The sequence below is a fragment of the Xenopus laevis genome, chromosome 9_10L, assembly GCF_017654675.1.
Source record: "Xenopus laevis strain J_2021 chromosome 9_10L, Xenopus_laevis_v10.1, whole genome shotgun sequence".
NCBI lineage: Eukaryota > Metazoa > Chordata > Amphibia > Anura > Pipidae > Xenopus > Xenopus laevis.
In genome coordinates this window covers 38,538,062-38,554,866 of record NC_054387.1, presented here as the reverse complement: position 1 = coordinate 38,554,866, position 16,805 = coordinate 38,538,062, and the positions used below count along the sequence as shown (strand labels likewise).

Below are 16,805 nucleotides of genomic sequence, written 5' to 3'. Positions count from 1 at the left end.
TTGCCCTTCGTTACTGTGCAAAGAGTCTGTCTTTAAAGGGATACTGTCATGGGGAAAAAATTTTTTTTTCAAAATGAATCGGTTAATAGTGCTGCTCCAATTTGTTGTATTTAACAGCTTTATTGGAAGGCACAGTAGAGAAACATATGCAAATTTGGGCTCCATGGAGTGCCTTTATTAAAGGGATACTGTCATGGGAAAAACATTTTTTTCAAAATGAATCCGTTAATATTGCTGCTCCAGCAGAATTCTGCACTGAAATCCATTTCTCAAAAGAGCAAACAGATATTTTTATATTCTATTTTGAAATCTGACATGGGGCTAGACATTTTGTCAATTTCCCAGCTGCCCCAAGTCATGTGACTTGTGCTCTGATAAACTTCAATCACTCTTTACTGCTGTACTGCAAGTTGGAGTGATATCACCCCCCTCCCTTTCCCCCCCAGCAGCCAAACAAAAGAACAATGGGAAGGTAACCAGATAACAGCTCTCTAACACAAGATAACAGCTGCCTGGTAGATCTAAGAACAACACTCAATAGTAAAAACCCATGTCTCACTGAGACACATTCAGTTACATTGAGAAGGAAAAACAGCAGCCTGCCAGAAAGCATTTCTCTCCTAAAGTGCAGGCACAAGTCACATGACCAGGGGCAGCTGGGAAATTGACAAAATGTCTAGCTCCATGTCAGATTTCAAAATTGAATATAAAAAGATTCTGTTTGAGAAATGGATTTCAGTGCAGAATTCTGCTAGAGCAGCACTATTAACTGATTCATTTTGAAAAAAAAAATTTTTTCCCCATAACAGTATCCCTTTAATGGGTTGTTAACCTTTAAATTATCATGTAGAGAGTCAATATGTTTTTATGTTTTTGTTTTGTTTTTTTTGTTTTTTTAAGTTATTTCGATTTTTAGTAAGCAGTTTGTCAGTTTGCAATTTTACCAATCTGGTTGCTATGGTCCAAATGCAATGCCCAAATAGCAGCCATACACTGATTAGAATAAGAGACTGGAATATAAATAGGAGAGGGTCTGAGAAGAAAGATGAGTAATTAATAAAAAGTAACAATACTTTTGTGACCTTACAGAGCATTTGTTTTTAGATGGGGCTCAATGACCCCCATTATAAAGTTGGAAAGAGTGAGAAGAAGGCAAATGATTCAAAAACTATAAGAAATAAAAAAGGAAGGCCAACTGAAAAGCTGCTTGAAATGAGCTATTCTATATCATACTAAAAGTTAACTTAAAGGTGAACCATCCTATTATAAAAACGACTTGAAATAGACATTCTTCACTAAAACTTTTTATTTTATGAAATGCCTCTGTACAACTGCCTCTTGATTAGATGCAAAAAGTGTTTTTTCTCAACAGGGAATTGGCATATAACTTGACCTAGTTTTTTTTGCCCCATAATGTTATATTTTATTACCAACTCAGAAATCACAATGACCAATGCTCTATCACGTATGTTGCCATTGCTGTCCGTTTTGTTGGCACGCAATTAACGTATTAGGCTGAACATTTGATGAAGGATCCTGTAGGCTTCTCGTTTATAGCCGGGTCTCACGGTGCTCTTCTGCCCTCCAATCTGGAATCCCACTGTAGATACAGAAAATTATGTTTTAAATGCAGCATTGTGGGGTGTAGTGCTACTGAACTTTACACGATACTGCCTTGAGCATCTCTGACCACACAAGAATACTATGTTCAAATAATAAATCGGTAACTACAATGCTGTAATATTATCTTTTAGTGCCACAAATGCCCCAACAGAGCAGCTCACCTGTCACTCAGTAGGGTGATCACTTCTTCCCCCAGCACACTGCTATCTTCAGGATCTGCCTTTTTCTGGGTATCCTGACTTTGATTAGAAAAGATATCGGGTAAAATGACTGAAAATTCCAGAAAACAATACTGCCCATCATATCTTACTTACCCCAGGGTTTTCCCCATCATGTTCTGCAGGTACCGCCTGGCTGAAATCTGCCCCAGGAATTTTCTGTATGTGTTAGTGAATATGGCATCCACATGCCGTTCCACCCTGGAATAAAGGGTTCATAATTATGGCAGCTCTTGTTTAAGCCTACTCTAGCCTTTATCAAATATATTCCATATAAGTAACCTGTTTTCTGACAGTCCCCTGACATATTCCTTTTTCTCATCCAAAGATGACCAGTCTTGGCTTTGCAAGGGATCAATTGTCTCGATATTAAAGTCTCCTGGAGTCTGGTTAGAACTGTAGGACAAGGAAGGAATAATACATTGAACAGCAGGTGTCAGCTTCTTCCATTATTCAGGGGAGATATGCATTACTGGGGTTCATTTATAAACATTGGGCAAATGTGCCACTGGGCAGTAACCCATAGCAACCAATTTTCAGCCAGCTGATGGTTAAAAGGGAACTATCGCAAAAATTAAAATGTAATAATATTAGCTTCAGCATACTGAAATAAGAAACTTTCTAAACACAATCCATTAAAAACTCTGTACTGTTTCTGAAATAATTCACTATTCCTCTCTCCGCATCTGTTTCTCCTCATTCTCTCTTCATTCAGGAGTCGGATGCCAGATGAATGATCCAATATATCTTATAGGGGGGTTCCTTTTGCCTAGAGCTCGCTCTATTAAAATCACCAGAAATCCTGTCTCTCTACATGCAGAATTTGTGCAAAAGGCAGTTGTTTTGTTAGATTTTGATTGTACTGGAATCTGTTATTTGAGTGAGCTCTTAATACATCTTCTAGGCAAAAGATATCCCTATAAGATAGATTGGATAATTTATCTGACGCCCAACTCCTTCATGAAGACAGAAAGAAGGGAAACAGATGCTGAGAGAGGAATAGTGAAGATAAACTTGATTATTTCAGAAACAATGCAGAATTATTAATTGATTGTATTTAGAAAGTTTCTTATTTCAGTATGAGGAAGCTTATATTTAATTTTCATTTTCACAATAGTTCCCCTTGAAACAATGGATGCAAGCATGTGTTTGGTTACCATGGGTAACTGCACAGGGGCAAATTTGCCCTGTTTTTTTTTTTTTATAAATGAACCCCACTATGCGCTATTAATAGCTATATACATGCTATACTCCAGTTTCCTAACAACTCTAGGCCTGACTTCTAGGGGGATTAGGGAGAAAAGCATCTTTCACACGTTTTGAGGAAAATAATTGATATTATCTCTAAAGCGTTCTGTGGCAAAACTATTTTCTGATTTTATTGTAAATACATTGTGAACCTAGAAAGCAGGGGTCCCCAACCTTTTTCACCTGTGAGCAACATTCAGATAAAAAAAGATTTGGGGAGCAAGACAAGCCTGAAAAAGGACGGGAGTGGGTTGTGATTGGCTATTGGTAGCCCCTATGTGGACTGGCAGCCTACAGGCGGCTCTGTTTGGCAGTGCACTTGGTTTTTATGTAACCAAAACTTGCCTCCAAGCCTGGAATTCAAAAATAAGCACCTGCTTTGAGGCCATGGAGAGCAACATCCAAGGGGTTGGTGATCACTTCTATAAAGAGATCAACCATAATCAGGCATTCATGAAAGATTGAGGTTTGCTGTAAATCAAGGAATACTTCCTCCTAGAAACCCCCCCACACACTCAAAATAATCTCACACAATTTCCTCTATTTCTTGTGATTTTATGCATTTATATTACATTTTATATTATTCAGTCAACAAATCCATTTCTGCTCTTTTTATATTTATGTACATCTTCCTTTCCACAGCACCCCCACCCCCAGCACAGTCTAATAGTCTAAACCTCTGTTCTCTGCACCCTTTTAACCCCTGCTGCTTGTGTGTAGGCATTTCTTTGTCCCATCAGCCCCTCACCCCATACAATCAATCAATGACTATCCACTCCTAAATTAACTAACTTATACCATCTAATTGCCTATAGAAAACTGGTCCAAAACTGTGGGGCTGTCCCATCCTCCTAGTGGGACCACACTCTAAAGGCAAAATCATGGTGAGCTTCAGGGATAAATTGACTCTTTTCAGTGAGTTTTGTTTTCCTTTTTTTTTTAATCTTTTACAGAGTAGACTGCAAATAATGGCAATAGCTTAATAAACATCTAGACTCTATAGAGGAGGAAAGACAAAAAAATAATGGCCCCAGTCTTATGGGGTAGTAGGGCGGAAAGGAAAGAAAAGTATAGGTTAGACACAAGGTTAAACAATTTACTGAGTGTTAACAATATAAAGCAAAACAATAAATGTAATCTGACGATCCCTTTAATGTAAAAAGAAAAATCATTTTGAAGGAGAACTAAAGCCTAACTAAAGAAGTAGCTAGAAATGTTGGGCATTATGTTTTGTTCTTCTGTACCAGCCCAAGGAAACCACAGCCCTTTAGCGGTAAAGATCTTTGTCTCTGAAGATGCCCCAGTAGCTCCCCATCTTCTTTTCTGCTGATTCACTGCACATGCTCTGTGCTACTGTCACTTACTGAGCTTAGGGTCCCACTCACAATATACAGTACACATAGAATAGAAATGTCACAATATAAACCTGATTAGTAATTAATACAGATAATATGTCAGCACAGAAACCAGTGCAACTAGCATCAGAATTTAATAATCAGCCCTGTAGCATCAGCTTATATTACAGACAAACCTCATTTTCTGCTTGATAATTGGTGAAGACCCCTAAGCTTAGCTTCTCAACAGCTGCTCAGAGCCCACTGAGCATGTGAGTGTCACAGACACTTTCCAAGATGGTGACCCCCTGTGACAAGTTTGAAGTCCTGGATCATTGCTGCTATTGACAAGCTGAAACTTTAGGCTGGTGCAATAAGTTCAATATATATATAATATGCCATTTTTATTCATATTAATCTTTAGGGTTTAATTCTTCTTTAATGGCCAGCAGCCGTGAGAGATTGCTACAGTCTAAAGACATTTAAAAATGGGGAGAGCTATATTGGAACTGGCAGTTCCATAAATGATGACAAACTGTATGTATGTGCAAGGTGTGCTTAGAGCAAAAGAATAGAAAGAGACCCTGCAGTTGAGTAAATATGAATTTACTGTTTCAATATTCTTGGAATTATAGCAAGATGACCATAACCATCTACTTTTATGTCTATGTTATGAACTAAGGGCATCTGACTAAAGAGAGAGGGGCACAACAACTCTTGGGGTCTTTTTTTCTAGACCTCACCTTTATTTCTATGAAGCAAAGTTCATTCATACTATTGTATACTCTTCTAACTTGTGTGTGTATATGTGTAGGTATATATATATATATCATGCTCATACCTGTATTTTGGATGAAAGATGTAACACTGCACACATAATGCAAAATGGAGTAGCAACAGGCAAAGTGTTCTGCGCATCCTTCTGAAAAGAAAGAAAATAAGGTTATGCCGCCAGGTGAGACTGTACATTTACAGGTATCTGTGGGTGCAACATTCCAAAGATGGAGTTATCATCATACTGTCAACTCATGCCAAAGGAGATCACCCTGTATGTAAGGGGCTCATCCTAGATTTAGCGAAGTGAAGTAAAACAGAAGACCCTTAAAGGAGAACTAAACCCTAAAAATGAATATAGCTAAAAATGCCATATTCTATATACTGAACTTATTGCACCAGCCTAAAGTTTTAGCTTCTCAATAGCAGCAATGATCCAGGACTTCAAACTTGTCACAGGGGGTCACCATCTTGGAAAGTGTCTGTGACACTCACATGCTCAGTGGGCTCTGAGCAGCTGTTGAGAAGCTAAGGTTAAGGGTTGTCACTAATTATCAAGCAGAAAATGAGTTTGGTCTGTAATATAAGCTGATGCTACAGGGCTGATTATTAAATTCTGGTGCTAGTTGCACTGGTTTCTGTGCTGCCATTTAGTAATTATCTGTTTAATTACTAATCAGCCTTATACTAGGATTTATATTCTATGTATACTGTATATTGTGAGTGAGTCTCTAAGCTCAGTAAGTGACAGCAGCACAGAGCATGTTCAGTGAATCAGCAGAAAAGAAGATGGGGAGCTACTGGGGCATCTTTGGAGACACAGATCTTTACTGTTGAAGGGCTGTGGTTGCCTTGGGCTAGTACAGTAGCGCAAAACATTATGTACAACTTTTCTAGCTACTTCTTTAGTTTCTCCGTTAAAGAGGGTAAGATGCACACCTTGTTTCCAGAGCAGTAGGCACCTTAGTATTGTGGTTAGCGGGGACAACGTCTTCCCTGGTGGCTCTCACTAGTGTCCCACTTGATTGTGGTGGTGCCTATGGGAGCTATATTGTGAAGGGATTCACACTAATCGTACTTTTATGTCAGTTTAGTTATGCCCTTTGTATGATGGGGATCTCTGTATGATGCAAATGTATAGAAACTGAAAGGTGGACATGGGTTTCTAAACTATTCTGATCTGGCTTTGGGTTTCCTGTTGCCGGGTTGCTAGGCAAGTATATATATATTTAAGATTAAACATTTAGACCATTTTTCTGCATCAGTAGAATTGCATCTATTAGGTTCTTTTTTGCTGCGTGTTTATGTAAATAACCCATATTTTATCTTATCAGTCATGTTAGCCACTGTGCTTCTCACTTTGTATTCATGCCAGGAGTCAGTCCCTGAGGGTTTTGTGTCAGGATATTGTCAGCCCTGTAATGTCATCACATGAAAGTGCTTCTACATATGACTGAAACATGCTACAATGTTAGGATCCCTTTGCAGAGTGTGATCATGACTGATAAAAGAGCTGTCCCTGCCCCCCCATTATAAAGTATGACTGTATTAATGTTCCTGCTGAACGTTGGAGTTTAATTAAAACCAAACCTTTACATCCTTTAGTTTGATGTGGAATCATACATTATGAAATAATCATCAGTATTAGAGTTCCTAAAAATTGCTATTCCTACTTGACACCTCAAGTCATGGCGTTTCTAATAAACATAAATTAACAAGAGATTTTGCTATGCTGATGTTGGATCCAATTTCATACCTACAATCTCTACACATTCTACAGTATCCCTCCATCTTACCTTTTTTTGCAGTAAAAACTGTGTAGTCAGTCCTGCTGAACTTCTTCCTCTACAATGGCGTACTTCCCAAAGCTGTAGAATCCTTACAGCCGGAGGGTCTGCGAAATTGGGATAAGGAGGTGCTCAGCTGCCCCACTCTACCAGCTTGGAATGAGCACTGGTACAAGAGTGATCCTTTATAAAATCCCATGACTTTATATTACTAAGATCCCTCTGGTAGGAGGAGATTGGATGGTAAGCATAAGGGTGGGGGCTAATGTGAATGGGGTAATTATCCACTTCCATATGCATTGATCAGGTATAGGGGGATTATATAGACAACAGCTCCATACATTCAGTATTGGGAAAAAATATGTATCGTTCTATATATACAAAATATACATACAATTATAAACTGCAGGTTCTTCTGATATTTCGGTATCAATATGCTCCATCGCTACAAGAAACCTACATTTCCTTATGTGAGCATAGACATGCAGTACCTTTACACAGTATTCCGTGTGCTGAAGACAAACAATGAAAGGATAAATTATGCACCCGCATCAACTTGCAGCTCACTGTGTGCAGCATTGTATTATAAAGTATCAAGTAATACATATTGTTATCCCTTGTTTAGCATCAACATATGCTGCAATGGTTTACAGAGATTATGCATCATTTGTTGCAGGTTACCCAGGTGGACACAGAAAGAACATATCCACTATTTACAGGTAATGCACTGGTTAGAATTGAACTTTAGACCCCAGTACTGCACAGGTTCAACGCTAACCACTGAGCTGTCTGCTACATACAGTATGTTTTTTCTGCTTTATAGCCAGACGGTGGTTTCTATTTTAAAAAAGTTTTAATTTTGCATTTGTACATTTACATTATTTTAAATGTGCAATAGTGGTACAGATTTTGCACATCATTATAGCTGAATAAACTCGAATGGTCCCATCGAGGATTGCCCAGATCTATGTTAAAGAGCACCTATCATGAAAATTTGTTTCCCGCACTGGAGGTGCCAAGTAACAGAGCCCAATCTCCAGATACAAGAAACAAAAGTGCAGGTAAATATTGCAATGATTCAAGAATGACATTCCTCAATGTAAAATTTGGGGATTTCAACATCTATAGCATTGCATTAAAATATTATTCTGTAGTGGGCTATGGGATAATTCCGAATACCAATTTCTTCACCACTGCATCCACAACCTCTACCATCCATAGAAGAAACCTTACATAATCTAAAATATAGAAGCACAGCTGCATTCTCTGGGCCTAAGTTCATGTAATTAGGGATGCACCAAATCCACTATTTTAGGATTCAGCTGAATCCCTGAATCCTTTGTGAAAGATGTGGCTGAATACAGAACTGAATCCAAACCATAATTTGTTTATGTAAATTAGGGGGAAAGAGAGTTTTTTTACTTCTTTGTGTGATGAAAAGTCACATGATTTTTTATATTTGGATTTGATTCTGCTAGGTACATGGATCGTCCTAAATCCGAACCCTGCTGAAAAAGACAGAATCTTGGCCAAATGCCAAACTGAATCCTGGATTCAGTGCATTCCTACATTCTTGTGGTTTGACCAATCACAATTTATTTTTTGGAAATCAAAAAAGCCACGTCCATCAGGCTAAAGAGGAGAAGTGTCACCTGGTTTGTATCAGAGCACAGTTCAATAGCCAGCATCCGTGATGTCTACAATCCAGGCCTGTAACCCACTGAAAACATGATGAAAGGTAACATACTACAAAGGATACCCCATACCATACATCCCAATGTCCAGTTTTTAACTGGACAGTCCCGATTTTGACAGTTTGGCCCGTAGTCCCAGATTGTTACTGAAATGTCCCAACTTTCTCTTTGATCTCCTGCACTGAACAGCCAGAAAAGATACAAGGTTTATAAAACTTAATTGGCTTTTGGTAGAGAGCCCAGAATGTGTGGCAGGTGCACTTAGATACTTTTATAACAATATAAGATAAGGAAAGAAAAGCCGGACGGGTCTGGCAGGGCTGCATTGCTAACGTGGAAAGCACAATTACAAGCTGAATTTTTGAGGATTTTTGACACCCCTGGAAACCTATTTTGCACAGTGCCCCTAAGTGTTGTTAAAAAAAGAGGTGACATTCAGTGGTGTAACTAGATGCTATGGGGCCCCACAGCAAATTCAATTTAGGGCCCCAAAATATTGATAAGTTGGCCTAGCCTACTAAGATATTTTAAAATTGTTCATTAATTAGGGCTTCACTGGGGCCCCTACATTCCTGGGCCCCCCTGCAACCACTTCCTCTATAGTTACGCCCCTGGTTTAGGGTTGCCACCTTTTTTGGAAAAAAATACCGGCCTTTATCTTTTTTTCCTATTAATGACACTGGGATCAACCATAATTTTTACCGGCCGGGTGGCAACCCTACCCTGGTGACATTCGAAATGAGCGTATATTTTACAGAAAACAATAACATTTCTCAGTTTCAGCATCTGATATGTTGCCTGGGTACTATTTGCAATTAAATATAGGGTTTAAATGAATTGCAGATCTGTTGTACACAGTGTCCCAACTTTTTTGGAAACAGGGTTGGAAATTGAGTGACACGCATATTGAATTAGCTGAGACACACGTACGCGCCAGCTTGGCAGCCATGTCAGGAGTGGGCTCCTAATGCGGAGGGCAAAGTGCTCAGCGGGGCCGCAGGGTTGCCACCTGGCCAGTAAAAATAATGGTTGATCCCAATGTTATTAATGTTTAAAAAGATAAATATATAAAAAGACCGGTATTTTTTTTCCAGAAAAGGTGGCAACCCTAAGTGGGGGCCTATTTCTAAAAATCCACTATTATTCCAGTGGGGGAAACAAGGTGATAATGCAATGCAAGTGAAGTGATTATTACATATTTTTGTTCTAGGGTCTCTGACTGATGCGCCAAAAACTGTGCATACAAATTCAAAGCCTCATTTACATTCATTGTTCTGATATAAGTGGAACAGCAGGGATTTCAGAGAAGCCGCAGCAGACATGCTGCTTCTCATCCATTCAGCTGACTGACCAGACTGGTAAAGTTGTGACACAGTTTGGTTGGGCAGGGAGCAAAGAGAAAGGGGCGGGACTTGAGCTGCTATTGCACAGTTCTGATTGACACTCACAGCTCATGACTACTTCCTGTGGGAGAATGGAAGGGCACGCCCAGCTTTCTTTTCAGCCAGACGCTGAGCAGAAAGGATCTATTTGCAGCTCTGATATACTGACGTTAGTTTGAGGTAAAATGCAAATTAAACTTTTTTCTATGGCTCCCTATAGGGGAGCATGCAATGCTGTGAGGTGAGGCGGAGAGGGGCTCCAGTGCAACGCAGGAAGCGGGGAAATCCATTGGGGGGGGGGGATTATCAGGAATGTTCCACTTGCAGCAGTTGTTACCAACAATAAAAACTAGCAGCACCCCTTACAGCTGTAAGGCTGCACATCAAACTTCCATTTTTGATGTACTTAAAATATAAATGCTCATATTTATAATGTCTTTATTTGTTATTTTCGCTCCAAGGGGCCCTTTTGACAGCTGAATTTGGTTTCCAAGTTGGGGGTGCATGGATTGGGGGGGGGGGCAGGGTCCCAGCTTGAAGGCTAGTTTGAGAGAATATCTATTTGCTCTTGTGTATGCAACTTTAACTAGAAGTCCAGTTAGGATGAGACTGACATATTTACTCTGCTAGTTATACCTGGAACTGTGGCTCAATGTATTATTAGCTAAGGGCCACAATGTAGTCCTTCAGGGGAGCTTGAACTGAAATACTCAATGATAGCCTTAGGGTGAGATGTACACACTTCTGTAGCACCAAGACATTAGGTTATTAAAGGAGAAGGAAAAGTAAAATACAAATAAAAGTTGCATAGATTGCCCACAAAATGGAGAGATACATACAGGATTCCTTGCTCTATACGTTTTCCCCTCTTTCTGTAATCCAAGATCATAGTAAAAATCTTTGTAAGGGGGATATAAAAGCAAATCCATCCCTCTCGCTATCCAAATCTGTTGTAATAGGGCTTGCACATGCGCAGTAAAAATTTGGTAAGCCCCGCGCATGCGTACAATATCCTTTTCTTCCCCATGCGAGCGGCGATATTATGGTCAGGTGGTACAAGGCAACAGGCAATGGGGGAGGACTAAATTTAGCGCATGCGCACTTCAGACAGGGACGTGACGTGCACTCGGACAACATGGCGGCCGCAAAGTTTGGAAAGGGCTGAAACTTCAATGGGTCGGTGTAAGTGCAGGAGAGCGAATTGGGCAGCGAAAGTAATGCGGTTCAGGAGGGGAGCACCCAAGCAACATTTAAAGATAGGTTTAAAAAATTACCTTTCCTTCTCCTTTAAAGGAGAACAAAAGTGTTTTTTTTTATACATTATCCCACCCACCCCCCACACACAAGTGAACTGCACCTTTAAGAAATATCAGAGTAACAGGTTGGCAGACAGGTTGGATAAACTGGGCAGTATTTGGGGGCTGCTGGGCTGGAGCAGGGGCCTCTCCAGGGGGAATAAAGCTGGACATACACAGGCTGATTAAAGATCTGCAGGTGCTGAGTGAGCAGCTTATTGGCCCATGTATGGTTGCTTGGGACTGTCTGAATGATATATGTCTGAAATTTAAAAATCCTGTTGAGTAAAGACCGCATCAGTGTGTTGATCTGGTCCTTGCCTGACTGGTCCCTGTAGGTCTGCAGGATCATCCAGTCATTGGCCCTCAGACCAACTGCACATGGATGGCTAAATCAGGCAAGGATCTGCTCAGTTGTTGTCAAAGAAGGTATCTTTACATTATATATAGATAGCTTCATTTGTGTGAATTCCTGTCAAATAGGCAGCCAACACCGTATTATACCATCCCAGTATTATACTATACCAAGCCCGATCCTTTGTTTTGACAACACCTGTGTGATGGAAGCAGTTGCCTGTGCATTTCAAGGTTGGGTCAGTCATTGTTGTATTTGCATGAGCATTAAAGGGCACCTATCATAGTAAAATATTCTTCCAGTTCGGTTGGGGGCCAGAAAATGCTCCTATTGAACGTTATACAGGCTGCACCGGGAGGGAATTCTTGGTGTAAGCAGACCTATTTGGTCAGCCGAGAGACTCACTCATTATGTGCATATATGTGTCGTAATGTTGGAGGATTCCACCCCCCAACCCTACATTACACTCATGCTCATAATGATTAAGCTGGGATACTTCTCATTATTCTACTTATATATAATAAGATTCTACGTAATATCTCTTTCATCCTGATAACCTTAAATACAGGCTCACTATGTTAATGACATTTGAATCCTTTATGATACTGAAATTCAAACGTCTCAGTCCTGCCTCCGCTCTAGGTATACAGGGCTCCTTTGTGATTCACTTTACAGTATAATTACCTGGCATTCCTTTTTGTTGTGATATCCATGTCCAGGAAAGATTGCCTGAAAGTGGAAGCATTGTTCTACTCCCACACTTTGTATCTCAGACATGCATCAGCGGTACAATTCCTGCAATTTGATGTGAATGTTACATTATACAAGACTTGATGACTATTGCATAGAATATACTGTTTAGTGTCACATATTCAAGCCCTATAATATACTCTGTTACTGTCCTACAGACTAGACAATGCCGGAACCTCTGGATCTCTCCCCACCAGACATCCCAGAGCCAGGACTTCTGGAAACTGTGCTTCGTTATGGCCTTTTCTGTGGAGCCATCTTCCAATTGATTTGTATATTAGCCATCATATTCCCAGGAAGCAAGAGCCAGGAAATGGTAAGGAAGGCATTTATGTACTTTTGCTGCTGATGACTAAAATAAACACAGTACTGCCTTGAGAGGATTGGAAGCCCATTGCAGATTTCTGTTTAGTAGCAACTAACCCAAAAGAACAAGACTTATTTGCTAGTAATTCAAAGCACTGTTTGTTTGTTTTTTAAAACACCTTCTTTAGAGCCTTAAGAGTATTCATATATGGACAAATATGACCACCCACATGCTGGGCCAAATCGGCTGAATCATTGGGACCCGTCAGATGAGGGTTCCACCAGTTACTGATATGCTCCTCATCTGATTTCAAACCTGCCTAATTAATCTCTGCCTAATTTTGGCCAAATATCAGTCCAGCATACGCGTCTGTGGGCCCCATAAACAAGCAGATAATCCGCAGATTTAAGGTGGCCATACACTATAAAATCCGCTCGTTTGGCAAGGTCACCAAATGAGTGGATCTAAACCCGATATGCCCACTAACGGCTGGGCGATGTTGATTGAATCCGAACGTTCGGCCCTGGGGCCGAACAATCGGAATACACTGCTGCGTATGGCCTGAGACGGGTCGCAGGACCGCATCAGCTAGCCAATGCGGTCTCGGATCGCTGAAAAAAATCAAACTTGACCGACATCTGTCGATGTCGATTGGGAGCCCCCTCACATGGGCAGATAAACTGACGAATCGTCAAAAGGACCAATATCGGCAGCTTTAATCTTCCCGTGTATGACCACCTTTAGTCTGGCAGAGCTGATTTGGCATCTTAAATCTGCTGTGTACAGCCAATTTATGTATGAGCTTTGCCACTCTTTGGTACAGAGATCACCGCCGTTCTCTTCTCAACCTGGCAAGTTACAACTCAACTCTCTGTAACTCCTAGCATAGGATGCTTTAAACTGGTACCAGCCAGCGGTAGTACTCGTTAGCAAGTGTCCCAGTCCTCATGCAGAGCAGTGGTGCTCCTCTAGGAATCTCTCTATTCTGGAACCTGACAGATTGTTTATCATAAATGACAGGTGACAAGAAGTATTATAATCCTTCTGCCCTCCTTGATGGAGCCCACAGCTCCTCTGCTGCCATATCCTAAGCCTGGCTCAATCTCAGAGTGAACTATGGCACACACCAACCTTATTTAGCTAATCCTTATTTTAGCTACAGAGGTTCTCCAGCACCAGCAATCCCTCCAGCAAGCAGGGTACAAAGAGACAGAACCACATCCTGACTCCCCATTTAAAAACGTGGGGCACCTGACAGCCCTGAGAGAAAGAGAAACGGCTCCCCCTCCCACATCTGAATAGGCGCAGCCCAATGCTTCATTAACCCTTTGCAGACTTTCTAAAGCAAAGGTTTGCAAAACCTTTACCCTACTAAATAAAGATTTGTTTTTCTCAGAATGGTTATTTTAAATTCATATAGATTTTATTTTTTAAGTTACTGACCTTATAGACCCCATAGTAGGCAACAAATACCATTAAAAACGTTTGCCCAGAGTGTGTACACTCATGATAACCTTTCTGCTGGCACTTAAAGGGGTGGTTCACCTTTAAGATAACTTTTTTTAGAATGGCCAATTCTAAGCAACTTTTCAATTGGTTTTCACTATTTATTATTTATAGTTTTAGGGCTCTTACTGACGAGCGGTTGAAGCTGCGCTCCCCTGCGTTCTGTTTTTCTGCGTTCAGCCGCAGGGGAGCGCAGGAATAGACGCATTTAGCTTTTTTCAATGGGGCTGTACTCACACAGGCGCGTGTAGGCGCCGAACGCAGGAAAAATGCAGCATGTTGGGTCTCAACCTGCGTTCAGCACCTACACGCGCCTGTGTTAGTACAGCCCCATTGAAAAAAGCTGCGGCTGAACGCAGAAAAACGGAACGCAGGGGAGCACAGCTTCAACCGCTCGTAAGTAAGAGCCCTTATAGTTATCTGCCTTTTTCTTCTGACTCTTTGCAGCTTTGAATTGGACGTCGCTGACCCCTTCTAAAAAGCAAATGCTCTGTAAGGCTATAAAAGTATTGTTATTGCTAATTTTTATTACTTATTTTTCTATTCAGGCCTCTTCTGTTCATATTTCAGTCTCTTATTCACATCAATGCATGGTTGCTAGGGTAATTTGGGCCCTAGATACCAAATTGCTTAAAATTCAAATTGAAGAGCTGCTGAATAAAAAGCTAAATAACTCAAAAACCTTAAATAATAAAAAATTAAAACCAATTGCAAATTGTCTCAGAATTGTACATACTAAAAGTTATCTCAAAGGTGAACAACCCCTTTAAGATTTTTACTCCTATATCTGTTTTTTTAATTTTTTTGCTGACCTTCACTACACTCTGTACTTTACTGGGTGGGGGAGTGTTTCACCATCAAGTGGTTGCAGGACTTTCAGTCCCTTCAATAACAACTTTTGTGATTTTTTTTTTTTACAACTTATTTTTTTGTCTTTTCCTTTAATAGGTAACACTTTCATATATTTGATATTTAAACCAAAATAACAAATGAATTGCTATTTTCTACAAACAATCCGCTTTTTTTGGGCACAACATGTGGGGACCTGCCTGTGCCCTGCTTCTTGCCGATTGCTGTATTTTCTTCCAACTGAAGCACAGAAGTGATATTTTATAAAGGGGTTCAAGTTACCCTTCGATGCAGCTCCAGTTCCAAAAACATTGCTTTCAGAGTTGAAAAGTATAAATAAATATAAATGAAAAAACCTCACAAACTCTGCTCTGCTTTTTTTCTCTTTACCAGGAATCTGATTCCCAAGAAGTGAAGAGCCCAGAAGCAGTGAAGAAACCTAAAATGCCATCAGTTGCGCTTGGAAAGAAGCAGAAGAAAGAGACAAAGAAGAAGAGGTGAGATGGGGAGATGCAACATTTACACTTTCTCCACTGGAACCTGAAAAACTGGCCCAGGGGGGACCCATGACCCTCTCTTCCACTGACATCCATGCACCAGCCTCCTTGATACTTGTCTTCAATACACATCATTGGTGACCTACCCAGAGACTGTATCCAATATGATGTTTTATTCCATTGTACAGTGTTGCCTGCTAATTTACTTTATTGTGTCCATTTCTTGCAGTCTCTTTATAATTGTCACACAATAAGGTAACAATATATGGTTACTGCCCTGTGTATAACATGCAGGCACTTGGCTTTGGATACACAAGTCATTGTGCATCATGCAAATATTACTTTGCATGCATTATCTCCCAGTCCACACAAACACACTGGTGGTGGGACACCTAATCCACTTGTTTAAATACGGCTGTGCTCTTGTGTAGTACTGAGTTATGGGCGTGACTTGTTAACCAGTGCATGATCTGCAATTGACCCATTGTCCTTCCTCTTTATAAAGGGCATTTTGTACATAGACATATAGATTTCCATGTCTTGACTTGAAAGTAAAGTTCATGTGGGCAGTGGAAAGATCCAATTTTTTTTCATTTATTTTCAAAAGTCTCTTCTCTTGCAAAAAGTTAATCTCCTGTTAGGGTGATGGCAAAAGAGGACCTGGAAATCTCTCCTGGAGGAAATCTTTCACTTAAATGATGACACAGGTGGTTATGGTAGGGGTGTGTGTGCTAAGTGAGCTATGCAATTTCAAAATGGCAGCCCTGAAGGGAGGTGTATTGAAGGACAGCAGCAACACCTGGGTATGGGTTTGTTTTTTTTTTGTTCTCCTTTAATTTAGTAAACTGTTTACATGTAAAATACAGTATCATTAAAACAAACTTTTATATGCTACAATACTGTGTGAAGTGCACAGCTTTATATTGACTTAGGGTTTTTATATATGGGCATTTGGAGCATGTCGGATCAGTTGGGGGAGAGCAGGAAGTAAGAAGGAACTCAACTGTGCCTTTCAGGCGGCATTTGAATTGATTTATCTAATAGATCCCATACTCTGGTTGGGGGAAACAATGGTTTAAAAAAAAAATTGCCCCCCCACCAGAGCTAGGCCACCTGCACCAGAAGGGAGCTGCCATGTTGAGTAGCGCTCATAATGAGCATCTGATATAGACACCTCACTATCTGA

General features: G+C 40.3%; 2 protein-coding genes across 2 annotated transcripts; one reads left to right on the top strand and one right to left on the bottom strand.

Annotated features, from left to right (window-relative positions):
- Nucleotides 1-1,291: 1,291 nt before the first annotated feature.
- Nucleotides 1,292-7,101, bottom strand: ghrh.L (growth hormone releasing hormone L homeolog). The gene is given in 6 exon segments (NM_001096728.1): nucleotides 1,292-1,600; nucleotides 1,785-1,862; nucleotides 1,938-2,042; nucleotides 2,124-2,237; nucleotides 5,265-5,345; nucleotides 6,994-7,101. Coding segments are annotated over 5 exon segments (423 nt in total). The 5' UTR covers nucleotides 5,342-5,345; nucleotides 6,994-7,101; the 3' UTR covers nucleotides 1,292-1,551.
- Nucleotides 7,102-10,224: 3,123 nt separating this feature from the next.
- manbal.L (mannosidase, beta A, lysosomal-like L homeolog) lies at nucleotides 10,225-16,195 on the top strand. The gene is made up of 3 exons (NM_001171721.1): nucleotides 10,225-10,240; nucleotides 12,619-12,776; nucleotides 15,516-16,195. The coding sequence occupies exons 2-3, from the start codon at nucleotides 12,627-12,629 to the stop codon at nucleotides 15,621-15,623; spliced, it is 258 nt and encodes an 85-aa protein (NP_001165192.1). The 5' UTR covers nucleotides 10,225-10,240; nucleotides 12,619-12,626; the 3' UTR covers nucleotides 15,624-16,195.
- Nucleotides 16,196-16,805: the final 610 nt, after the last annotated feature.